Source organism: Nycticebus coucang, chromosome 3 (assembly GCF_027406575.1).
Source record: "Nycticebus coucang isolate mNycCou1 chromosome 3, mNycCou1.pri, whole genome shotgun sequence".
NCBI classification, from domain to species: domain Eukaryota; kingdom Metazoa; phylum Chordata; class Mammalia; order Primates; family Lorisidae; genus Nycticebus; species Nycticebus coucang.
In genome coordinates, this window is record NC_069782.1 from 143,115,584 (window position 1) to 143,142,602 (window position 27,019).

The 27,019-nt window shown below is 36.2% G+C and overlaps 1 protein-coding gene across 2 annotated transcripts in view; it reads right to left on the bottom strand.

The window, feature by feature from the left end:
- Positions 1–27,019, bottom strand: part of CCDC186 (coiled-coil domain containing 186) — a 44,101-nt gene that overhangs the window by 9,795 nt on the left and 7,287 nt on the right. For both annotated transcript variants that reach the window (XR_008378962.1, XM_053585445.1), the window contains exons 2-12: positions 23,075–23,770; positions 18,703–18,829; positions 11,212–11,340; positions 9,040–9,252; positions 7,741–7,860; positions 7,424–7,528; positions 6,765–6,863; positions 6,508–6,594; positions 5,471–5,613; positions 2,539–2,794; positions 1,488–1,677 (exon numbers count right to left, since the gene is read on the bottom strand). Coding sequence is in view for 1 of the 2 variants with exons in the window: in XM_053585445.1 (XP_053441420.1) it covers positions 1,488–1,677; positions 2,539–2,794; positions 5,471–5,613; positions 6,508–6,594; positions 6,765–6,863; positions 7,424–7,528; positions 7,741–7,860; positions 9,040–9,252; positions 11,212–11,340; positions 18,703–18,829; positions 23,075–23,709 (2,104 nt within the window). In the remaining variant the exon portion in view is untranslated. The remainder of the gene's footprint in view (positions 1–1,487; positions 1,678–2,538; positions 2,795–5,470; positions 5,614–6,507; positions 6,595–6,764; positions 6,864–7,423; positions 7,529–7,740; positions 7,861–9,039; positions 9,253–11,211; positions 11,341–18,702; positions 18,830–23,074; positions 23,771–27,019) is intronic.

A 27,019-nucleotide genomic window follows, 5' to 3' on the forward strand; every position in this document is an offset into this window, starting at 1 on the left:
ACAAAATGCATAGAAATAAAACCATGATGACTGGTACTAGCATCACTTAATTACATTGAACTTAACTTTTAGATCCTTATAATACTAGAAAATTTCCCCCAATTTCCCTATAATTACATCTAGAGAAACAAACTAAATTCTATGGCAAATATCTGAATTGTCTTCATATGAAGTAAATACAAAGTCTCTTTTATGTAATTACTATACTTTACCCTACTTTAACACAGATAAAACAGTGGGGAAGAATAAAGAATAGGAAGTTGAAAGACATATCTTATTCACCTTTGTATCCTAAGCATATTATACAAGACACCCAATAATCATAGAAATTTTTTTTTTTTTTTTTTGTAGAGACAGAGTCTCACTGTACCGCCCTCGGGTAGAGTGCCGTGGCGTCACACTGCTCACAGCAACCTCTAACTCTTGGGCTTACGCGATTCTCTTGCCTCAGCCTCCCGAGCAGCTGGGACTACAGGCGCCTGCCACAACGCCCGGCTACTTTTTTTGTTGTTGTTGCAGTTTGGCCGAGGCTGGGTTTGAACCTGCCACCCTTGGCATATGGGGCCGGCGCCCTACTCACTGAGCCAAAGGCGCCGCCCAATCATAGAAATTTTTAAATGAAAGAAATGTGGGCTACAGTTTTAGTTGTCAATTGTTGTGTCTGGGTACTTTATAACCTTTTGAGGTCTGTCTCCCCAAACCTACATGAAGGGTAGATCCCGACAGTCTCTAAGAGCCCCAAATCTAGAGTGCAGGTACCCAAGATGCTGCACAGAACAATTCACTGGCATGTGAAAAAAGAAGACATTAGAACTGCTATTTATACTTATATTTAAATGTAGATCTTCTTAAAATTCTATCTTTGAGGTTTTCTAATGCATATGCTGTAAAAAAGTAATACGTGTTTAAAATTTATAAGTAAACATTTATAATTTGGAGGACAAATGCTTAGATTTTTATTAATGGGAGTATGTGATCAAAAAAGTTTAGATACTACTACCCTAAGATAATTTCCTAATTCTTATACTTTGTGAGTCTGAATAAACATGCTTTAGCATGGAAGTCAGACTTTTAATGGAATTTTAAGGAGGTTAGCAACTTGGTTTGTGAACATAAATGTGACAGAACCTAATATAAAATATAATTTTTCCATAAAATTCTTTTTTTTTTTTGTAGAGACAGAGTCTCACTTTATCGCCCTTGGTAGAGTGCCATGGCATCACACAGCTCACAGCAAACTCCAACTCCTGGGCTGAAGCGATTCTCTTGCCTCAGCCTCCCGAGTAGCTGGGACTACAGGCGCCCGCCAGAACGCCCAGCTATTTTTTGGTTTGCAGTTCAGCCGGGGCCAGGTTTGAACCCGCCATCCTCTATATACGGGCAGGCGCCTTACCGACTGAGCCACAGGCGCCGCCCTATTTTTCCATAAAATTGTTAATGATTAAAAGAAACAAACCCTTTCAAGGTCTAAGTACGGAAGGTTATACCTTGCTGAAGTTGTTTGGTAAGATCCTTGATACTAGAGGTGTGTTTACGTCTTTGAGTTACTAACTCATCTTTTAATTCTTCTACCTGGGTACTCAGCGCTGTAACTTCTGTTTGCCTAGAAGTAAGTTCAGCTTGCAAAGTTTGAACTTCTTCTTTTCGTAGCTCCTCCTCTTTAAACAATTTACTTTCCTAAATATTAAATCAAACAAAATCACCAATTTTAATACACTTGTTTCTATTAAAGCTCACACTTTAAAATCTTAAAAATACAAAATCCTTGATGGTAGAGATTGTACAATTATTACTCACCAGGTTTTCTTTATTGAACTCCTCAAATTCCTCATATAGCAAATTCTATACACGCAAAACAACATGTGATATAGATCTCTGAATTTTGGGGCTAAAGGCTCAAATTACTTCTACGAGTAACTTGAAGATACCCTCATCATAACTTGAAAATATTAAACCATTTTTTAGCTATAAAAATATGAACTGATTCCAGTTAGGGATGACAGAAATTGTGTTTTTCTTATTTTCAAAGTGAAATATTTTTCATAATTATTTTAGGAAGAAATTTTATTATGAATTACAACAGTTAAAGAAAAAACAACTTTTTCCCCCCTAGACAGAGTCTCAGTCTGTCACCCAGGCTAGAGTACCATTGCCTTAGTCTAGCTCATAGCAACTTCAAACTCCCGGGCTCAAGCAATCTTCCTACCTCAGCAACCTGAGTAGCTGGGACTACTAATTTTCCTATTTTTATTAGAGATGAGTGTTGGTTGCTCAGGCTGGCCTTGAACTTCTGATCTCAAGTGATCTTCCTACCTTGGTATGCCAGAGTGTTAGGATTATAGGCATAAGCCACTGTACCTGGCCAAAACCAACCGTCCTTACAGAATTTGAAATTACCAGAAAGTTGGTGCCACAGAAAAGAGCTTAAAATCAACTAGGATCACCTTTATATTATTAGTGATTATTTATATTATTAGGTAAATTAATTTGTGCTTCTTACTATGCTGCTTTGAAAGTTAAATGTACATTTATACTCACCAAGTTAGTATTTGTTTGTTTCATTTGTTCACATTGGCTTTGTAACTGACTTTCGCTACAGGAAAGTTTATCAAATTGTGACTGCAAAGAATTGGATTCAGACTGAAGCTGTGCATTCTTACTAGTGAGCTTCTCTGTAAACAGCAGTAGCTCAGATTCTCTTTTCCTACTGCCTTCGATGTCTGTCTGTAGGTCATTAATCAAGGAATTAAGACTTTCCACTTCTTCCTTCAAATTTTCAATTTCTTGTTTACCTCTAAAAAACAAAGTTTATATTTAAGAAAAAATTAAACTATTAAAAGACATAAAATTAATGGTTTGGGAATTTTCATCTAATCAAATGCTTCACAAAGGTACTTTTATTCATGCAAATATTTGTGAATGCCTAATATATGCTAGGAACTAAGAGCTGGGAACACAAATGAGCAAGATCAACATGGCCTCAGTTTTCAAAGAGCTTTTAGTCAAGTACGGAAATTATATGAGTGTGAAAAAACATTTTTGATAATAAAAGCACAGAGAAGGTCAACTAAACTAGTGTAAGTGAGTCTCAAACTTGTACTTAAGGCAGAAGTCAGCAACCTTTTCCTACAACAGACCAGATAGTAAATAAGTTAGGCTTTTAGGTCATACAGTTTTTGCTGCAACTGTTCCACTCTGCTATCACAGTGTGTGAGAGCTGCCATGGATATTCCATCAATGAATGAGTGTGGATCATTCCCAAAAACCTTCATTTACAAAAAGAGGCAGTGGAATGGGTTTGTATCAAGAGCTTGGCTTGGACTATGGTAGCAGCAGTGAGGGTGTAAAAAGTAAATAGATTTGACAGATATTAAAGAGTTACATTGCTAATACTTTGTGACTAGCTAGATATGCGAGGGGAAGGAGAAAAGAACAAAGGATGGCCCCTAGAATCCCGGGCTGGACAGTTGCGTGGATGCTATGGTTACTACTCATCCCAGCAACAAAACAGGAGATGCGAGATAGAAAAATCAATTCTGGATATGTTGAAGTTTGAGGTGTCTTTGATACTTATGTGCCTAGAGTTCAGCAAAAATGCTGAACATAATGGTTCAAAAGTTCTCATACTATAAAAAGTTGGGATCGGCTCGGCACCCGTAGCTCAGTGGTTACAGCATCGGCCACATACACAGGGGCTGGTGGGTTTGAACCTGGCCTGGGACTACTGAACAACAATGACAACTACTACAACAACAAAAACAGCCGGATGTTGTGGCAGGCGCCTGTAGTTCCAGCTATTTGGGAGGCTGAGGCAAAAGAATTGCTTAAGCCCGAGAGTTTGAGGTTGCTGTGAGCTGTGACACCACAGCCCTCTACTGAGGGTGACAGAGCGAGACACTGTCTCAAAAAGAAAAAATAAATAAAATAGCTGAGATCACCCAAAGGTACAATAAAATTAGGACAGAGAAAGAGAAGCCCACCAAGGAGTTTGAAAAGTGGGAGGAATACTAGGCGAGCATGATGAAAATGAAGCCAAAGGAACAGAGCAAATCAAGGAAGTTAGTGGTGTTGAACGATACTACAAATTCAAGAAAAGCTGGGTCTGAGGTATGCCCACCATATGTTAGGAGACAGTAGTAGTTTGTAATGAAATGTTGGGGTACAGGCTAGAATAAATGGAGGGGAATAGAACTTAGGAAGTGAAGAAACAAAGAATTAGTATGATCCTATAAAGAAGTTTCATTGGAAAGAAAAGCTGGGAGGGGAAGGTCATAAGAATTTTGGCTTTTTTAAAGACACAATCATATTTAAATGTAGAAAAAAAAGTAAGTCAATAGAGAGACATCTTAAGGATGAAGAAGGAATAATCAAGAAAGACCCTGAGAAGACAGAAGAACATGGGATCACAGCAGAAGCAGAAAGAATAATTTAGTTCAGAGAAGAGCGAGAACATTTCTTCCATGCTCAGAAGTAAAGGAAAATATGGTTGCAGATGCAGGCAGTTCATAGGATTGATAGCCGATAGCTCCCATTTTTTTCCATGAAGAAGTAATCACAGGCCAAGAGCACATGGAGAGGTAAAGGGAAAGACCCACAGTGGGAAGCGAGAAGTAAGTAAAAAGTAGTAAGGTATGGAATAGATGCTAAGAAGACGGGAGGCAGGATTAGATACAGCAGGATTAGAGATGCATTAGTATCCCCAGCTGGGAGCCAAACCCTGACTCTCTACTAAAAACAGAAAAACTACCTGGGTGTTATGGTGGGCCCCTGTGGTCCCAGCTACTTGGAAGGCTGAGGCAAGAAGACTGCTCAAGCCCAAGAGTTTGAGGTTGCTGTGAGATATGATGCTACGGCACTCTACCCAGGGTGACAGGGTGAGACTCTGTCTTAAAAATATATATATATTCTTAATAGGATTGGCAACCATGCATTTATAGCAGTATCAATCTGGATGATGGGGAGTATTTCTTTAGCAACAGTGAGCAGCTTAGGTAAGGTGTGGAAAAGAAGATATTTGAATTCAACCTGAATCCAGACTAATGAAATCAGGTAATGTCCCAAGTAAAGTTGAGTTAATTGGTTTCAAAAAAGCCAAGGAATAATACCTCCTCCCCAGCCTCAAACTATATGTATGCAAAGATCTAGATCTAGATTTACTTTTTAGAAGGAAGAGAAAGAACTATATATAACTAACAAAATTTGAAAGCTAAGCAATGAATCACGAAGCTAAATAAATCCTTTGTCTTATAAATGGCTACTGCAAATCCTTAAAAAATGTAAACTTTGATTTTTAGAAGTCATGATGGAAACTCGAATATACCCAAAAGTTCAAGTAAAGAGAAAAATTTTAATTTTTTTAAGATAGTAAAATTGTAAAAATTGTTATTGTTTAATGCAATAATTGCTTTTTAAAAGAGATAAAATTAAAATGCCTATTTATTAACAAAAACAAAAGTTGCTCATTTTATACCTTTGAAGCTGCTCCTGTATCTGATCTACAATTTTCACTTTGTCCAGTAAATTCTGAATTTCAGCTTTCTGGCGATTAATAATTTCCTTATATTTTGATAATTCGTCTTCTGTTCTTAATCGTTCATCTTCCAGACATTTTGCCTATCAAAAATGATCATAACCAAGTTTAACTACAAACAATATTTTCTTGCTCCTTATAAACTATTTCATGTAGTGGTTCTATGTTAATAATATAAGCTGACTTCTAAAGCGGTATTAGGTAATGTGAAGAAAATATAATGGGAAGTTAACAGCCCTGGGTTTTAGTCTCAGATTTCTTAATAGTTTAGTCATGGAAGTTTTAGCATGTCATTTTATTTTTACTGAATCTCTATTTCTTCACTTTGAAAAAGAAGAATATGCTTTCCCCACCTACCTCAAAGAACTGGCCAAGAACAAGTAGAAATGTACCCCCCAAAATACTTTGCAAATTAGTAAATGATCTTAAATTCAAGGTGGTTACTTAAAAGCCTATTTCTAAATAAATGAATGATATATAGTGACAATGTATCACCTTCATATTTAAATGAAACAAGATACTATTCTTACAATAAAGACTATCAATATTGGAAAAGATTTAATAGATAATTAGAAATTAAAATTGTATCCACCTGAGACCATTAAATAAACCCAGGAGAAATAAAAAGTCTATTATTTTCTGACACTCATAGTTCTAAGGTCCCAACTATCTTGGTTGGACCAACCAAGATTTGCTGTCTTTAGATCAGAGGCCAAGAGTAAGTTATAGATATAGCAAATGTGCTGTCAGATAGGAATGTTTGGCAAGCACTCCAAAGGGACTAATGTGAAAGACATTTTCATTTCAACAAAAAAGCTGATGATGCTTCTAAGAAACTGCTATTTTATTCCTGAGCGCTTTAATTTTGGAAAATTTTTACATAAATATCCTTTCTCTGCCACTTTAAAAATCAGAAATGAATCCAAAATTAAAGGTATTTACTCTTCCCCTGGAGTTACAACTAAAGATTTAATTACCTTTGTTCTGAGTGTTCGTAGCTCATCCATACCCTCCTTAAACGTCCTCTTCAGATCTTCTAGTTCTTTTATTTTGGCATGATGCATCTTTTAAAAAGTTTAAAAGAAACCACAAATTATAATGTACTAAACAAGATCTAAAATTTATTGCCTGTGCCTTCCAAAAGGCCTTAAAAGTAGATGGCAGTAAGTACTCATTATTTCTCTTTCTGTATTTATTATACAACCAAGGACATACAAAGAACAAAAGTACTCACCTCTAGCTGGTCAGATTTTTCTTGCATTTGTTTTTCAAGTTCTCCTTTTGTGACTCTAAGCTTTGCATCAAGCTCATGTGATTTAATTTCTTCTGACTCCTAGTGGAAAGGAAATTAAAAAAAGACATGAAGATATTTAAAGTTTTATACTTTGAAAAGTAAATAAAGCTTTGCAATTAAGTTTACTAACTATGAAATATATTATTGCATATTGAAGATTTCATTGTAAGATTTTAAATATGTCTATTTGGCATGAATAAGAGTAACACTTAAAATATATTAAGATAATACAGAGCAGGGTGGTGCCTGTGGCTCAAAGGGGTGGGCGCCGGCCCCATATGGCGGAGGTGGCGGGTTCAAACCCAGCTCCGGCCAAAAACTGCAAAAAAAAAAAAAAAAAAGATAATACAGAGCAGTTTTTTTAAAGTTACACATTTCTCTGTACTCTTCTAACATTTTCTAGGGTTTTTATGAGGTTGGGAACTTCTCTAATAAGATCCATTTAAGTTGCAGGCAATTTAAAATAAGAAATAACCTGTATTTTTTTAACTGCTCTACCCAATTCATTCTATATTTCAAATACCGCAAATACAGAAATTTAATGAAACAAAGAATTGATACTTAGTATAATTTGACACAAATCTATTTGAAAAGTATACCTGATACGTTTTTATCATATCCTGACAGTTTTTTCGTATCTGATCTGCTTCTTCCTTTGCTTGTGTTAATTTTGTTGTTGTTTCTTTCAGTTTATCTCTGGTTTCCTGCATTGACAAAAAGAGATAAAAGTTGGCCACAGTGATGTGCTTGGTAAGAAGTACTTGGTGAGCAGGAACGTTCTCTTCCTAGCACTGGCACTGAGGGGCCAGATACTAGTCTAGCAATGTTTTTTTCTGACAAAAAATCGAAATGGTCTGCTATTAAGTAAAGTTAAATTTGATAGAGTTTCAGCAAATTACTAGAAGTTGCCACTCACCTTGTGTGAATCTATTTCAGCTTTTAATTTGTTTTGTGCCCATTTTACTTTAATGATGTGAGAGTTGATATCTTCCTTTAATTTGTCTATTTCTCTGATGAGTCTGGTTGTTTCACCTTCCTAAAATAATATCATTCGGTTATATTTTTTCATTTAAACAATCAACTAATTAGTTATGTGTCTTTTATACCCCCTCAAAGCAATCAGTGCAAAAACACTATAATTCAAGAGCTGCACACTGTGGCCCACTTTATGGCCATAAAACTGACCTAAAGTTCAAATGATAAGAGGGCAGTGAAATGCTAAATCCAATCAACAGAAATGAAGATGATTAATTTGCAAATCTTAACCAATTGTATATACTGTCAGCACAGGTATACCTTTATGATTTTTTTTTTTCTTATTTGAGACAGAGTCTCACTTTGTCACCCTCGGTAGAGTGCCGTGGTGTCACAGTTCACAGCAACCTCCAACTCTTGCACTCAAGCAATTCTCTTGCCTTAGCCTCCTGAGTAGCTGGGACTACAGGCACCTGCTACAATGCCCCGCTATTTTTAGAGATGGGATCTCGCTCTTGCTCAGGCTGGTCTCAAACTTGTGACTTCAGGCAATCCACCCGCCTCAGTCTCCCAGAGTGCTAGGATTACAGCTGTGAGCTATACCTTTACGATTCTTCTTTGGCTGGCATTAAAGTCAAATATGAACAATTATGGTTTGCCAGAATTCCTCAGAACAATGACAGTATTTCTGAACTAAAAGTTAATGAATAAAAAATAATATCACTGAGAAGTAACAGTGCACTAGAAATCTAACTATGTCCAGAGACTGCTAGTTAACAGCAAAAGTTCTCAACAGCTAGCTCAGCATTTAAGGACATGTTGTTCCCCCCAAAAAACAAATTTTACTCTATAGTTAGAGTTACATTAAGACTATTATCAAATGGTACTTAAGGCTCTAAAACTATTCACATTTGAGACTACCAAGTGCATATTTTACCAAAATACAGTATAATCTTCCTTTGAGGTACGAACTGTTTTATCCAACATAGAGATTTTAAAAGTAAGTTTTAGAAAAGATAATGAAAAGATAATAAACAACATGTGCCAATACTTCATCTTTCCCCCAGAAAACCTCTTTTTTTTTCCAACTAAGTAACAAAATACTAGAATTATTAAACATTCATGCTCTTAGAAGGTAAATAAGATGAGTTTTTAGCCATGCTAAGTTATGATTGTTTGATTAAATAAGGAAAAGCAAAGAGAACAAATTTCATATAAGGTCCAATGGCACAAGTTATACCTTTGTTTCATATAGCTGGTGTAACCGTCCTTTCTCTTGAGAAAGCTGCTTAATTTTGTTAGTGTTTTTCTCACATTCCTTATTTGCATCTCTAAGTTTTCTCTCAAGTGTCTCTTTTTCCTTTCGAAGGTCTAAAGATTCCTTCTCACCTCTTACATACTTCATTACCATTGCTTCTTTTTCTTGGCGAGTCTCTTCACATTTCTTGTTGGCCTTTAAAAAACAAACACGTCTGCCATAGATAACAAATATTTTTCCAAGTAGAAATATATCAAAATAAATATTTTCCTCTAATATTACCAATGCATTTGTTGTTTTTTTGTGTGTGAAACATTCCCATGAATGAAATTTAAAAATGAAAGACACATAACTAAAACTCAATACATTATCTGCTATTATTAACATCTGTATTCTTCATTATTAGAGAAGAAACATACATAGGAATAAGTATAGTATATTGCCCATTCGTTTCAAAAAAAAAAAAAAAAGTAGATGTCCACATAAGACAGTTTCAGAAGGATACACAGGAAACTGGCAGCAGTGATTACCTTTAAGAAAGGGGTGAAATCCTTGAAAGAAGACTTTTTAACTATTAGAAATTTTTTTTTTTTTAAGACACTTTGTCACCTTAGGTAAACTGCCGTGGCATCACTGTAGCTTACAGAATCCTCAAATTTTGGGGCTCATACAATCCACCGGCCTCAGCCTCCTGAGTAGCTGGGACCCCTACAGTGATGGGCTAGTTTTTCTATTTTCAGTAGAGACAGGGTCTCACTTTGCTCAGGCTGGTCTCAAACTCTTTTTTTTTTTTCTTTTTTTGAGACAGAGTGTTACTTTGTTGCCCTCGGTAGAGTGCAGTGGCATCATAGCTCACAGCAACCTCCAATTCTTGAGCTCAAGCAATTCTCTTGCCTCGGCCTTCTGAGTAGCTGGGTCTACAGGCACCCACCACAATGCTCAGCTATTTTTAGAGATGGGATCTTGCTCTGGGTCATGCTGGTCTCGAACCTGGCGCTCAGGCAATCCACCACCTCAGCCTCCCAGAGTGCTAGGATAACAGGCATGAGCCACCACGCCTGGCCCTGGTCTCTAACTCTTGAAACTGTTTGAATTATCATGCACATCTACCTATTATTTTGTTTTTACTTTAAATATATAATAAGCATCAGTTTGTTTTTAAAAATCTTACTAGGTGACACTAATGATCAGCTATGTTTTCATTAAAACCAGAAACTTCTTAAGGTTATTTCCCTAACGATTACTACAAAAGGATTAAGACCTAATAGAGTTTTAAATATAATGTTTCTAATACAAAGGTTGAGTATAATGTACAGAATCACCCAAATAAAGGTTGAGGACAACCTATGTATTTCCTAAATTTCTGCCAGAATGTCACTTATGATAGTAGCTTCAGGGCAGAAAGAATGGGATTCAATTTCTGATTCAATTCACTATGAGGACTAATCGTCAGTTGTGCAAAATTTTGTGGGTAAAGGAATAAAAATGACAAAAGACCTAATCCTTAGCATTCAGGCAAGTAGTGTCGAAAATGACTGCTTACAATGACCTCTTCTGAGAATCATATATACCAACTCAAAAAGATTACCAAGGTATGTTAAACAGAAAAAAAAGTTTTAGAGAAGATATACAATAAAATTCCAATCAAGTGAGGGGAGTATATCAATATGTACAAAAAGCACATATGACTTGTATATGCAGATGTAGGATATATAACCAGAATATCAGTGATTAGCTATGGAACCAAGTACGGGATCTATAGGGATTAGAGGCAGGAGAAGAGAAGTACAGACACAAAAGGACTTTCATTTTTCATCTCATATGCTTTAATTTTTCAAAATAATTACTATGTGTTTATGTATCACCTTAGCATTTTTCAAAAGGCTAATTTTACATAAATAAAATGAACTTATTTTTTTTTTACTGTTGGGGATTCATTAAGGGTACAAGAAACCAGGTTACACTGATTGCATTTGTCAGGTAAAGTCCCTCATAATTGTGCCTTGCCCCTAAAAGGTGTGTCACACACCGAGACAAAATGACCTATTCTTGGTACAACACTGATGTCCAAAACAGTCTAACATGCTTGGTTTATTATCACAAACAAGAGTCACCAGCATATCAAGTTACTAAAGAGAATGATATGAAAAATACCTGTTCCATCCGTTGTGCCATCTCTTTGTGTAACTGCTGAATTGCATTTTTTGCTGCAAGGTCTTGAACTACTAGTTTATCTTTGGAAACTTTAACTTCCATATTAAGTTCCTCTATTCTTGATTCTAACTGTAAAAAAAATTATTTCCATATTATTTTTATATCTATACCAAGCAGACCACAAACATCTCAAAAAAAAATTAAGAACGCAATGAATATACTGCAACTATGGAAATCACTAATTATTAGCAATGTTTCTATATCTCATTGGAATTAATGTAGTGTAAATCTGAAGATATTCTGATAAGACAGGGAATATGTGGTAAGCCCTGGCCTAGAGTATCCGCTGAGAAATAACTAAGGAAAATACAGCAACCCCCCACTTTTCCACAGTTTTGCTTTCCATGATTTCTGTTACATGTGGTCAACCAGGATCCAAAAATATTAAATGGAAAATGCCAGAAACAAACAACTCCTAAGTTTTAAGCTGCATGCCATTTTCTGAGCAGCATGAAGAAAGCTCATGCTGTCCTGCTAATCTCCTGCCCAGGTTGGTAGTCATCTTTTTCTTTTTCTTTTTTTTTTTTGAGACAAGAGTCTCTAGCTGTTGCCCTGGTAGAGTGCCATGGCGTCACAGCTCACAGCAACCTCAAACTCTTGAACCTAAGCAGTTCTCTTGCCTCAGCCTCCCAAGTACCTGGGACTACAGGCACATGCCACAACACCTGGCTATTTTTTTTGTTGGCCTGGGCCAGGTTCGAACCCCTCAGCCTCGGTGTATGAAGCCAGCGTCCTATCCACTGAGCTACGGGCGCTGCCTCAATCATAAACTTTGTCCAGCATATGCATGACCTATATGCTACCTGCCAGTTAGTCACCAGAGTATCAAGTTAATAACAATAACAATGTGAAAAATACCTATTCCATCTCTTGGGCCATCTCTATATGTATTGCTGAATTACATTTTTTCTGCAAGGGCTTGAGCTAGTAGTTTATCTCTGGAAGCTTTAACTTCTTAAGTTCTTCATACTAGCCACCTCAGTTATCAGAACAACTGTCAAGGCATTATAGGGCTTGTGTTCAAGCAACCCTTATTTTACTTAATGGCCCTAACGTGCTTTATTTAAGTGAAAAAGGGAAAGTCCTAAACAAAGAAAGAAAAAATTGTATGTTGAGTTTGCTAATATCCATACTAAGAACATATTTTCTAACTGTGACATTGAGAAGGAAAAAGAAACTTGTGCTCAAACTGCAAAAGTTATGGCCATAGTATGTGATAAATGACAAGTTAAGATGGAAAAGGCATTACATTTGCACATTACATTACACAAACAGAAACACGTTCTGATTAATGACAAGTGGGTTTAATACTATCTGCAGTTTTAGGTATCTACTGGGAGTCTCAGAACATATGCCCCTTGGATAGAGGGAAGCTAATGCATAGTGAAAACATTACGAAAAAAACTTAGGTAATATAGGGCAGTGCCTGTGGCTCAAGGAGTAGGGTGCCGGCCCCATATGTTGGGCGTGGCGGGTTCAAATCCGGCCCCAGCCAAAAACTGCAAAAAAAAAGAAATTAAGTATTATACTAGAAAATATTCACTTAAAGCAAAAAAGAAAGCAGTGAAGGAGGAATAAGGGAACAAAACAACATGAGATATATATATATATGTAAAATGGTGGACATAAATCCAACTGTCAATAATAACATTAAATGAAAGTGGACTGAACAATCATATCGAAAGGCAGAAATTGTCAGACTGAAATAAAAAATAAGATCTGTCACTAATCATCAGGGAAATGCAAATTCAAACCACAATGAGATATGCCTATTACCTTTCCCCCCTTAGAATGGTTTTTATTAAAAAGCCCCAAATCAATAGATGCTGACATGAATGCAGAGAGGAAGGAATGCACTTATACATTGTTGGTGGGGCTGCAAATTAGTACAACCTCTGCAGAAAACAGTATGGAGATTCCTCAAAGAACTAAAATACCTACCATTTGACCATTTGAATAGCAGTCCTGCTATTAGGTATCTACCCAAAGGAAAAAAATGACTTCAACAAAAAAGACACCTGCACTCGAATGTTCATTACAGCACAATTTTGCAAAGATGTAGAATCCACACAAGTGCCCATCAATTAATGAGTGGAATAGTAAGATGTGGTATATGTATACCATGAATACTACTCAGCCATAAAAAAGATGAATTAAGACCTTTTGCAATAATCTGGATGAACTAAAGACTATTCTCCTAAAGTATCTCAAGAATGGAAAAACAAACACCACATGTACTCAACTCATCACTAAATTAGAACTAACCCATCAGCATATATACATATATATATACACACACACACACAGGTAAGCAAAAGTCATCAACCGGTAGGTGAGGAAGGAGAGGGGAGAGGCAAAAATCTATCTAATAGATACAATGAACATTATTTGGATGATGGGCACACGGATAGGTGGGACCCAAGCATTGCAATTCATGTAATCTAAAACCTTCCTTAATTGTTTTTTGGGAAACAAAAGAATTTAACTTGAAAGTTAATGCTCACCAAAAGTTAATTAGTGCCTATTTCATATTTCAGAAAAATAAAATATCTGAATCTTATAGCAATGTCTTATTTATACATACAATATTTCAAAAATCAATGGGATATGGGTGGCACCTGTAGCTCAAAGGAGTAGGGCACTAGCCCCATATGCCGGAGGTGGCGGGTTCAAACCCCACCCTGGCCAAAAACTGCAAAAAAACAAAAAAATCAATGGGATACTTGAAAGATTAAATAAGAACATTATTTATGGAAAACAGGATAAATCTAAAATTGTCCCCCCCCAAAAAAAAATATATAAAGAGTCAACTGTATGCTGTCTACAGTAGGTACTTTAGGTTCGAAGATACAAATACACTGACAGTAAAAAGATGGCCAAAGATAACAGCATGCAAACAGACAGCAGGAGTGGCTGGTCTAATATCACACAAAATAGATTAAAATAAAAAATGTTATAGAGATAAAGAGTATTTCATAATGATAAAAGGGATCCATCCACCAGAAAAATGTGACAGTTATACATACAGTACATATGTACCTAATAACACAACACCAAAATACTGAGACAAAAACCAACAGAAATGAAGGGGGAAAGAGACAAGCCAATAACAGCTGGAGACCTCAATATCCTACTTTCAATAATGCATAGAGCGAGAGGATTAACAAGGAAATCGGGGACTTTAACAACACTATAAAACAATGGTATCTAATCTCTTTATACAACACACTATACTTGGCAATAACAGTGCATATACATTCTCATCAAGTGAATGTGAAATGTTCTCCAGGATAAAACATCTGCTAGGTTATAAACAAACCTCAATAAATTTAGAAGACTGAAATCATACAAAGTGGGTCATTGCTAAAGTTTTGAGATAGAGTATGTTATGGTCTATTATTTCACTTCTAGGAAACAGTCAACAGTGTCCTTTCAGATTCACCCCTGCAAGTTTCAACTTGCTCAGCTGATTGGTGCTAGGAGGGCTTCATTTGTTTCCATCCACGTGGATTTTGTATTTCTTCATTGCTGTGTATCTCAAAACTTTCCTAATGACCCAAGTATGTTCTCCAACCATAAGGAGTTGAAATGAGAACTCAATAACAGAAGGAAATTTGAAAAATACACGTATTTGTAAAAATTAAACAGTCCTTAATAACCAATGGAAGAAATAACAAGAGAAATTAGAAAGTACTAGGTAATGAATAAAAATGAACATGTAATAAACCAGAACTTAGGGGATATATCTAAAGCAATGCTCAGAGGGAAATTTATAAACATCTATATTAAAAAAGAAGAAATGAAATTACATCAATAACCTAAACTTCTACCTTAGGACACTGGGAAAAGAACAGAACGAAGAATAAAAAAGAGTGGAAATTAATGAACTAGAGAATAAAAAAACAGACAACAAAGCCAAAAAACTGGTTCTTTGAAAAAATAAACAAAATTGATAAATATTTAGCTAGACCAACGGTTCTCAACCTATGGGTTGCGACCTCTTTTAACAATGAAAATACATTGCAGCGTTAGGAAGGTTGAGAACCACTGAGCTAGACCGAGAACAAAAGAAAAAAAAAAAAGACTTGGCTCAAATTACTAGACTTGCAATGTAAGAAATATATTACTATTGACTTTACAAGAAATAAAAAGAATTATGAATGAATACTATGAACCTAGATGAAACAGAAAATTCCTAGAAAGATGTAAACTACCAAACTATCACAAGAAGAAACAGAACATCTGAATAGATTTAGAGACTGATTTAATAATTAAAAAACAATGATAAAAACTGCCCACAGAAAGTTCAGGCCCAGATGGCCACACAGGTTAAATTCTACCAAACATTAAAAAATTAATATCAATTCTTCACAAATCTTTGCCCCTCAAAAAAAAGGGAACACTTCCCAACTCGTTCTCTTCACTCCTAGATATACCCCAATAGAAATGACAGCATACATCAACCTAAAAACTTGCATGTGAATGTTCAAGGAGACATTATTCTAATAGGCAAAGGGTGACAACAACCTAATGGCTATCAACTGATGAAGGGATAAACAAAAAGTTGTGTATCTATGTAATGGAATATTAATCATTAAAAAAAGTACTGATACATGCTACAATTTATATAAAACCTTGAAAACATGCTAAGTCAAAGAAGATACAAAAGGCTACTTCTTATATGATTTTATTCATATGAAATGTTCAGCATAGGTAAATATATAGAGTCAGAAAATAGATTGGTTGTTCCCTAGGGCAGAGGAGGGAGGGTCAAGTTGGAGGGAAAAGAAATATGACCACTGGCTGGGCGCAGTGGCTCACGCCTGTAATCTCAGCACTTGGAGGCGGAGGCAGGTGGATTGCCTGAATTCACAGGTTCAAGACCAGCCTGAGCTAGAGAGACACCTCCACTTCTAAAAATAGCTGGGCATTGGGGCGGGCACCTATAGTCCAGCTACTCGGGAGGCTGAGGCAAGAGAATTGCTTGAGCCCAAGAGTTGGAGGTTGCTGTGAACTATGATTCATGATGCCAGGGCACGCTACCAAGTGCAACAAAGTGAGACTCCGTCTGGGAGGGTGGGGGAAGAAATGTGACCACTAATGAGGATAGTTTCTTACTGGTGGTAAAATGCCCTAAAATTGTGGCAATGGTTGTACAATTAAAAGCCATTGAAACGTATGCCTGGGGCGGTGCCTAGGGCTCAGTGTGTAGGGCTCCTGCCCCATATACCGAGGAAGGTGGCAGGTTCAAACTCGGCCCTGACCAAACTGCAACAAAAAAATAGCTGTGTGTCGTGACAGGCACCTGTAGGCCCAGCTACTTAGGAGGCTGAGGCAAGAGAATCGCCTAAGCCCAGGAGTTGGAGGTTGCTGTGAGCTGTGTGACGCCATAGCACTCTACCGAGGGCGATAGAGTGAGACTCTGTGTCTACAAAAAATTAAATAAAAAATAAAATGTATGCCTGAAATAACTGAACTGTATGGCATGTGAATTATATCTTAGTAAAGCTTTTTAAAAAAAGATGAACACTATCCAAAAGAAATATAAGCCGTGTGTGTATTAAAGTTTCTAAAAGTCATATTTTAAACAGCAGAAAGAAAACAGGTAATAGTTTATTAAACCAAATATATTAAAAATATTACCATTTTGATATATAATTAACATAAAAAAATGAGGAATTCTACTTTTCTTTGGGTACTAAGTCTTCCAGATTAGGCACGTAATTCTCACTCCATCCCCTCTCAGTTTAGACCAGCCACCTTTGAAGTGCTCAACACCTAGATGTGGCTGGTGGTTGCCATACTGCAGATCTAGAGATACAATTAAGAAAGAAAACCCTGCTGTACTTGTTTTCTATTTAGAAGTACCAAGTTCTTCTAAGTGCTAGCAAAAGAAGGTGAATCTAATTTTCTCTTTCTAAGGAGCACAACCACTAAAAAACTTGTGAGAAGTTTATTGGTTCTCTCCTATCTGTTCACTGTGAAGGGGTCATGAGGAGTGACCTCATTATCAAAATATGGACTCAACCTATCATTAAGGCTCCCTCACACTTTAACGTTCTAAATTTGGTTTACTTGTGGTGGCCCTAAAACATATAAAGTACAGGATTAAATACATACAATTTTACAAATTTAGTCACCTTTCAATTATGTAAAGGTGCATTAAGTATACCAAGTCATAAGTGGTATTGGTAACCAAGTCATAAGTGGTATTGGTAACCAAGTCTCTTGGTAAACCAAGAGACTTGGTTTAATTTCTTATGTCATTACCAATTGTTTACTGTTATTTTCATTACCTAATGTTTTATGAAAAATGAGACAAAAGGAAATAGTTTTTAATTTTATTTCAAATTAATATGAGGGTACAAAAATTAGGTTACAATGTTTGCATTTTTAGGTAAAGTCCCTGTTGTAGCTGTGTCCCACACCCAGATGTGCTATATACCATTACATGGTGCCCATTAGGTGGGAGCAATGAGAAATACTTCTAAGTTTATCCTTCTAATCCCGTGCACAGAAGAAAAAGCAGCTCAGAAAAGATCAACACTGTCAAAGGGAAGCTCAGCTTTGCTATTAGTCAAAATATTCACTTTGCTGATCCATGCATCAGAATAGTTCGTTAAAAAGAAAATGACAAAAGAATAGGCTTGGAAAGCTAGTTAGCCACATATAATCCAAATCTAAATCATGAGAGCCACTGCTCACAGTGTATTTACAAAAATACTGAGAAAGAATCATATAAGCCAGATATATAAACTTTTCTGTATCTATTGTTTCTTGTCTATTGGCAAAAACAGTCTAAGTTGACTATCAAATCAAACTGCCTTTTTGATTATGCTGAGCAAAATGTTATATAGAGCAGTCATGCAAATTATAAAATTATAATTTTATATAAAAGAAAGAATTGCTTTAAATACTATGCAATTCTCTGCATTTAAAATATAATTTATTAGTTGGGCACAGTGGCTCATGCCTGTAATCCTAGCACTCTGGGAGGCTGAGGTGAGTGGACTGCTTGAGCTCAGAAGTTGGAGACCAGCCTGATCAAGAACAAGACCCTGTCTCTACTAAAAATAGAAAAACTAGGTAGGCGTTGTGGTAAATGCCTATAGTCCTAGCTACGAGGAAGGCTGAGGCAGGAGAATAGCTTGAGTCCAGGAATGTGAGATTGCTGTGAGCTAGGCTGACACCATTGCACTCTAGCTCATGCAACAAAGCAAGACTCTGCCTCAAAAAGAAAGAAAAAAAGGAAAACAAAATGATTTCTATTACAGAGTTTCAATCGCCATTGCACTCTAGCTCATCTAACAGAGCACTCTGCCTCAAAAAAGAAAACAAAATGATTTCTATTACAGAGCTTCAATTTATACACAATTTTTCAGGAACATATTTATTTTATAAATTGATCTTTAAAGAGTTTTGTCCTTTTACCTGTTTAATTGTGCTCATATGCTGCTTCTCTGTTTCTGTTCTTTTTTTTAGTTCTTCTCTTAAATTGTCTTTTTCTGAACAAATGTCTAAGATGAGATCCTGATGCTTCTTATTTTCTTTAATTAACCTAAATACAAAAAGGGCAGTATAAGTAAAACATAATTAAAAATGAAGATAAAATGACAGGTGGGATAGAATCTGTTTATAGATTAGGGATAGAAACCTATGATTATAATAAATTAGTATTCCTAGGTAATCCTTTTATAATGAAACCTGATACTCTGCAAAATAATTGCTGGTCAATGAGACTATTATCTTTTCCCTAGAAATGTGCATATTTCAAATCAAGTGAAACATAATCAAAGAAAACCATACCCTTCTAAAGTTATGCCTTTGGGTATCTCAATTACGAACCCTATCCCTCGGCATTGGAACCCTTCAGGTAAGTGGTTCTCATCCGAGGGTAATTTTAACCCACCAGGCATTTGTCTGGAGATGTACCTAGCTGTAACAACAGGGGTAGGGGCTTCTACGGAACACCCTGCAAAGCACAACACAGCCCCAACAGTGGCAAAGAGCAATCTGTCCAAAATGGCAATAGTGCTGAGGGTGGGCAATCTCATTTCAGGTTTTTAAAATATTTTAACAACATTCTAATAGTTATTATGTGTAGTCTATGTAAACTAACAAGAGTGTAAGCAGCGATTTTGAGCCTTCTAGGAAAACAGAAATTATACAAACTGCATGCAAAGTACTCAGAAATATAAGGTACCTAAGAAGGTTAACAGCTAATATTCCAGGATTATTAATAGCAATAGTTAGCAAACATTTCTTGCACACTTATTATTGGCTAAGGTTAGCCTGCTTTTAAAAAAGTACATTGTTTAACATTCAAAATAAATCTATGAAATTATCACTTCTGTTTTACTAGTTAAAAAAAAAGCCAGATAAAACTAGCCTAGAATTTGTTCCAGACTATACAGGGAGGAAGTCGTTGAATTTTGTTTTGGCTGCAGGTCTAATTCCAAAGCCCAGGCCTCTCTACCTTCTACTTTGAAGATGACTTATACACTCAACCAATGCTTGCAAGTACCTAACATCTGTGGGGACTGTGTCAGCAAACAGTACCTGCCCTCGTGGAGCTTACATTCTAAAGCAGAAAATAAAAACAGGCAATGAAGAGATACATAATAAAATGTCAGGGAGTGATTGAGTACTATTAAGAAAAATAAAGGACAGCAAGGGGACATAGAATAACTTGAGCTGCAATCTTAGAAAAGTAGCCAAGACAGGCCTCATTGAGGTGGCAGCAGTAGAGCCCAGGAAGTCAGTGAGGAAGCCACCATACAAATGTTTGTGAAAGAGGCAAATGCATGCACGTTTATTTGAGCCTTTATGTGCAGTGGTTCAACTTACGCTAAGGTGTATACTCAATTTGTTATAGAAAACTACAGGAGACACAAGAATACTGGCTACAGTTCACAAGTAAACAACTAAGGGAGAGGGGAGAGAAGAGCAGGTAAGTGCTCAAATCGTTATTCTTACGCACCAAATGCACATCCTACACACAGGTAACTGTTCTTAATTAAGAATTTTGGTTGGAACCTTAGACAGTAATACTATTTCAGAAAACAAGGAAACAGAAACAGAACAGAATGGTGGAAGGGATAAAGGAAATGAGATGTTGTCAAAGTGACTACAGTGAATAACACTGTATTGTACACTTGAATTTTGTTGAGAGTAGATCTGAAGTGTTCTCACCACACACACACAGAGATAACTATGCGAGGTGATGGGTATGTTAACCAACTTGACTATAGTGATAACTTTACAATGCATATCAAATGAGCACACTTTGTACCTTAAACATATACAATTTTGTTAATTATACCTCAATAAAGTTGAGGAAAAAAGAAAATAGGGGAATGTATGTACAAACAAAGTTATCTGGAAAAATTCATTCATGAAAATTTCAAAGAAACTAAAAGGTAGTCCTTATCTAACAAAAGCAATCAATGTAACCTGGTTCTGTGTACCCTCAATGACTCCCCAACAATTAAAAAAAAAAATTACATGAAGATAAAAGGTAAGGGGAAAAAAAGGTAGTTTAAGAGCTGACCTAAATCACAGACCATTTTATTTGGAATTAAAAATATTATGTGTATAACAAAAGATTAACCTAGATTTAAAATAATATCTGATAATAGTATAATGCCTTAATATCCACAAAACAGTTATTGTCCTCCTCATTTAGATAAAATGTCCTTCACTCAAAGAAACTGATTTGGCGAATGTAACAGAGCTTACAAATGGCAGTGGGATCTTCCAGCTCCAAGCATCTATCAGAATCATGCTCACCTCACTCGCCCATGCTGCCACTGTTCTGACAGGATGGAACAAAATAGAGGAATCAATTTTCTACTATATTTGTAACACTTTTAGCTAAATTCAACTCATAACTAATTCATTTCTGATAACCACATTTAACAAACCTCTGAAATCCAACTAATGAGCCTCAGATTTTAATTTATGTGTGCTCATTAGCACATGACTTTGAACAAGTCACTTAGTCTCCTTGCACTTCAGTTACCTCATCTGTAAAATGGAGATAACAGTACATGCCACAGACAGTTGTAGTGAATTGTCTATGAGTTAATATATCTAATGTGCCAGGCACATAATTTACAGCATATAAGCATTTGCTGTTATTATTATTCAGTGTACAGCATCTTATAATTTACAATGTAAGTATTATAGTGCTAGGAATCCAGATCTAAGGAAGTGGAAGAGACATCAGAGATAATCTCATGGGGAACATCTAAAAGAGTAAGTACTGACCCCAGGAAAATGAAGAAGATACCCTGTATAACCAAGAACAGGAGAAGCACCAGCGTTTCAAGTAACTAAACACTGTTCACCTAGTAACAGTGTTCCAGTAAGGGTAAGAGCACGGGGACGCAGGCGCTGGTTTCTGGGTAGTATTAAGAAGGGCCTTGCCATCTGGAAGAGGCATCTGTACACCCATGTTCACAGAAGCATTATTTGTAACAGCCAGAAAAGGTAGATGGAACCCAGGTGTTCAATGACAGATGAATGAATAAATAAAATGTGGCATATCCATAAATTCCTTAAAAAGGACGAAATTCCAACATGTTACTACGTGGGTAAACCTTGTTATGCTAAAACAAATAAGCCAGTCATAAAAAGACAAGTACTGTATGATTTCACTTACATGAAGTATCAAGAGTAGCCAAACTCACAGAAAGTAGAATGGTAGTTGCCAGAGGCTGGGGGTAGGGGAGGATAGGGAGTTGTTGAGTGGGTACAGAGTTTCAGATTTTCAAGGTGAAAGCGTCTGCAGATTGAGTTCACAGTAATGTGAATCTATATCAGCACAAAGGAACTGTATACTTAGAAGTGGTTAAGATGGTAAATTTTATGTAAAATATATTTTAATCACAATTAAAAATAAAAATTAAAAATAGAAAAAGAGGCCTTGGATACCAGGAGATTAAAGTTCATTGGATAAGCCAATGACGCGTGAGCTGTTTTGGTGAAGACTGATCCACTGAGCAGGATAACCTGGAAGAGTAAAGGCTAGAAGAATGGAGATCATTAAAAGCCAGCTTTATAATCATTATGGTGAAGTTTCCTCTGTCATCCTCTTCCGGGACATGGACTTCCTCCATCCTTCTCTACACACCTCCAACTCAAAAAAATTTTTTTAAATACCATTTCTTGAAAAGAGCCTGTATTTTAATGAAGGCTAGTTTTATTTTGCTTTCTTCAAGTTTGTCAAAAAGTACCTTAATGTATCACTTAGCTATATAAATCTAGAATAAAAATAACATGTTAATATAATACATAGGAAAAAGACTAAAATTAAACTGTCATTAAAACAAAATTAGCTTTGCAAATCCAAGAGATATCTAAAAATAACTATGTTCTCATTACTGAATGATAAACAATTCTTGTGATCTCTAAATTTTAATTGTTTACATCACTGAATTTAGAATGGGGATTTAAAAACAACTTTTTTAATTTTATAACTTCTCATTTCCTTTTGAATTTCTCATTTTTGACAATATTATACTTCTACACTCTTTCAAAAATGAAAAATTTGAGTTGTCTTTATAAAAATTTCTAGCTCTTTAATGAATTTACACTATTATTTATTACTTTAAACTAGGATGTTAAATAACTACAAAAATTTGACATCTGTTCGATTATTCAGTAAGTACACATACTTTGCTCAACTACTATGTGCATGAGTCTCCTGTGGAATTACAAGTGGACAAGATGACACTTCCCCTTAAAAAATAATTCAACTCTGATCTGTGAAAAAAAAAAACTAAAAGAATAAAAAACTTACATTTTTATGGTGTGTTCCTGCTGCAAATACTTGTCTTGCACACACTTGTCAAAGAGAACTAATGCATGCTCTCCCTTTTTCATCCCATTTGGTACTCGGTGTTCTTCGGCAAACTCTGCAGATAAGAGCTCAGATTCTATTTCTTCCAATAAATCCTCTGATGCTGAAACACTCTTTATCTTTGAAATAAGTTTCTTGGTGCAGTCTGTATCATAAGGACTTTCTGAAAAAGTCTTTTGATTAGCTGCTTCTGTAAACGTAGATGACCTTAATTTCTCCAATATTTGCGTTACTGTCTGTTCTGTTTCATTTGTTTCTGAAATTTGCTTTGCAAAGTCTCCACTAGGAAAATCACCTGTTTGTTCAGGATTTTCTGGACATGTGTCTGTTTTAGCACAAGAATCCTCACCTCCACCATAATCTGGATTATAGTTTCCCTGAGTTTCAATTTGATTATTATGTTTGTTAGGCTGACATAAAGTTTTTTCAGAGTTGAATGACAATAGTTTGAATTCATTTTCTGATCTGCTTCTTTCATCACCAGAAAACGAGCTACATGAGTCGTCCTTTAATTCAGATGTTTTCCCAATATTTTTATCAGAGGGAATGGCAGCTACGTTCTTTGTCTCAGACATAGTGACTGGCACCAGTTCACTTTGGGCGTCTTCAAATCTGCTCCTGATCTTCGTTTTACATCTAGGAAATTGAAACGTAAAAATTAAACGAAAAAAATTTTTAAGCCAAAACCCCATGCATATTTGCACATACACCATGATGTGATATAATTAAGACCACAAACTAACAATTCCTTTAAAAATCTTTCCCTTTCAAAAAGAAAAAGGACGAGGACAACCAATCCAAGTTGGCTATAACCAGGAGGGCTACGGCAAAGTTTTGTGTCTTTGCATACAGTTTCACTAATTAATTTCAGTTACAGTCTGGCATTCCTTAATCATCCCTATAAAATGTTAGCTAAGAGGGCGGCGCCTGTGGCTCAATCGGTAAGGCACCGGCCCCATATACCGAGGGTGGTGGATTCAAACTCGGCCCCGGCTGAACTGCAACCAAAAAATAGCCGGGCGTTGTGGCGGGCACCTGTGGTCCCAGCTACTCGGGAGGCTGAGGCAGGAGAATCGCTGAAGCCCAGGAGTTGGAGGTTGCTGTGAGCTGTGTGAGACCACGGCACTCTACCGAGGGCTATAAAGTGAGACTCTGTCTCTACAAAAAAAAAAAAAAAAAATGTTAGCTAAGAAATAATGCTAGCGACTGGAAAATTTGTGCCAAAGAATGTTTAGAAGTCCTTCAGCTCTGTGAGGAAAAAATGACTACCTCAAGAACCTGTAAGAAACTATTGGTGAATGAGACCCCAATGGAAGCACTAAAAGAGAAATCACAAACCAAGATAATGGAACAATGTATATAATGAAGATAAAAAATTTACTGAGAGGTGCCTGTAATCCCAGCACTCTGGGAGGCTGAGGCTGGTGGATTGCCTGAACTCACAGGATCCAGACCAGCCTGAACACAGAACAAGACCCCGTCTCCAAAAATAGCCGGGTGTTGTGGTGGCACCTGTAGTCCCAGCTACTTGGGAGACTGAGGCAAGATAATCGCTTAAACCCAAGAGTTTGAGGTTGCTGTGAGCTGTGATGCCATAGCACTCTGAGGGTGATGAAGTGAGACTCTGTCTCAAGAAAAACAAACAAAAACAAAACAAAAAAAAACCCTAAAGACACAGCTACCTATAGCCCAGAGATATAGATCTGAGTTAAAAGCAAGTAGGGTGGAAAGAGTCCCTGACAAGAATTCATTTTTTCATCCAGGCAGGGAGGATCCACAAAGTACCATGGTGATTTTCAAACATTCTCATCAGGAATAAAACCACGTCTGGTGCAAATCAAATGGAACTCAACATGCATTGCCTAGACCAAATTAAAAAATTAATTTGATAGTGTTACATTTTTATATTATTTATGAAGGTTATTGTTCTAGCCGTTTTATGAAAATTAGCCAAATTCAAAAATTATGAGACAAATATAAAATATTTCAGTGATCTTAATGAAAAAGAATTGTCAACTTCTATTGTCAGATATGAACAAAATCTGTACAAAGTAGATTAGTTACCAAAGCCATGTGAGGTTAGATAAAGTGGGCAGATCACAATTTTGACCTAGAAAAGAAGTAATTCCAGATGAGAGTTATACTAATGGAAAACAAAACAAAAATTACAGTTTTGAAAAACAGAGAGATGCATGTTTATGTCAGGCTATGATGGAAGTGATGGTCAAAGGATAATTAAAAAAAAAAAAAGAAAAGGTGAAAAGCCTGGTCAGTTAGAATCCTCAGAATGCTGAGCAGGAGTGAATTTTGTTAAGAACAAATCATAATAAATTATAGTAGACTTGTATACTAGTGTTTCTAGCATATAGTACATTCTCAAATATTTGTTGAATTAAAGCCTGCCTATAAGCATAAAAATGATATAATACCAGTATTTGAAAAACATTGTTCTAGGAATGCAGAAAATGGGAAGAATGATTGTAAGAAAGGAGAAGAAGACAGCCTGTTTGCTAAATAGCCTACCTTTTAGTTTAGACTGCTCTTTAGGCTATCAACTCACATACCATTGGCCTTAACACTCTATTAAACTACCTATTGTACAACATATATCTCCAAACAACCAAACAGAAATTATCTAGCTGCACATATTTTATAACCAAACCAAAGTCCACACTGTTATTAAAGGCTTGGTTTACAACCAGGAGTGTCCGACCTGTGGCCCACTGGCCACGTACAGATTTAAGGACTATTTGGTTTATCTGTGGTGGCAGGTATCTAGAAAAGTATGCACAGACCTTTTCTTTTGCTCATCAGGTTTCATTAGTGTTTGTGTATTTACTGTATGGCTCAAGATAACTCTTATTCTTCCAATGTGCAGCAGAAAAAACATTGGACACTCCGGGTAGACAATACAAATAAATGCAATAATAAAAGATTTTCTAAGTATTCTGTATTCCAAAATCTAGGACAGAGTAAAGTAATTCTCAAATAAGTGTACTGTCATCTACATTACCTTACCCAAAGTAACTCACTTTAAGATATAACTTGTGCATATGTTGCTACTGAATTTAAACTCATATCAAAAATCTACAAGTCAATCTAAAAACAAATGAAAGAACTGGTCTTAAACATCATAACTAAGGCTATTGCAATATAAGTTGAACCCAGAGCTGACCAAAATGTAACAGGGAGCAGATAAATAATCTATTTGAAGAAATAAAAGACTGCAAAGATGTCATAACAAACACCCCAGCATAAAGTAAAAAGAAAACTTTAACAACAATGTTATGGTTCTTATCAACGTGCCATGATTTGTCCACAGAAAAACACTAAGCAAATACTGGCTTAGGCTCTCACCCAGCTTTTATATTCCCCAGGATTCAGTCAAGTCTTTGTCCTTCCATTTAGATGATTTGAAGTAACATTCAGGTGGTTGATGCCTACAAAATAATTATTTTCAGCTCTGTACTCCTGAGTTACAGACATCAAATTATCTCATCTTCCTCACTATGTCTGTCTCTGCCTTAAAATCTCCACGTGAATATAGGCATTTCCTCTGGAGGTTCTACTATAACCTCAAACTCAAAATGGCCAAATCCAAAATCATAATTATAGCTCCTACAATTGAGCAACTGCAGCTCACCCTTCTATTCTGTCCTTGGTATAATTTTTCTTAGTCATCTCTTCCTTTTGTTTCCCTCATAGTCAACAATTTCATGGCTCCTGCATTTCTATTCCCCCTTTCCTCTACTGAGGCCTCTGATCCCTTCATACCTGGAACACTTAAAAATGTTGATTTCTCAATCTCTCTCCATTCCTCCCTCTTACACTCCAAGCAAAGGAGCGAGGAGGTTAACAGAAGGGCAGGTTTCTTGGGACAGCCCA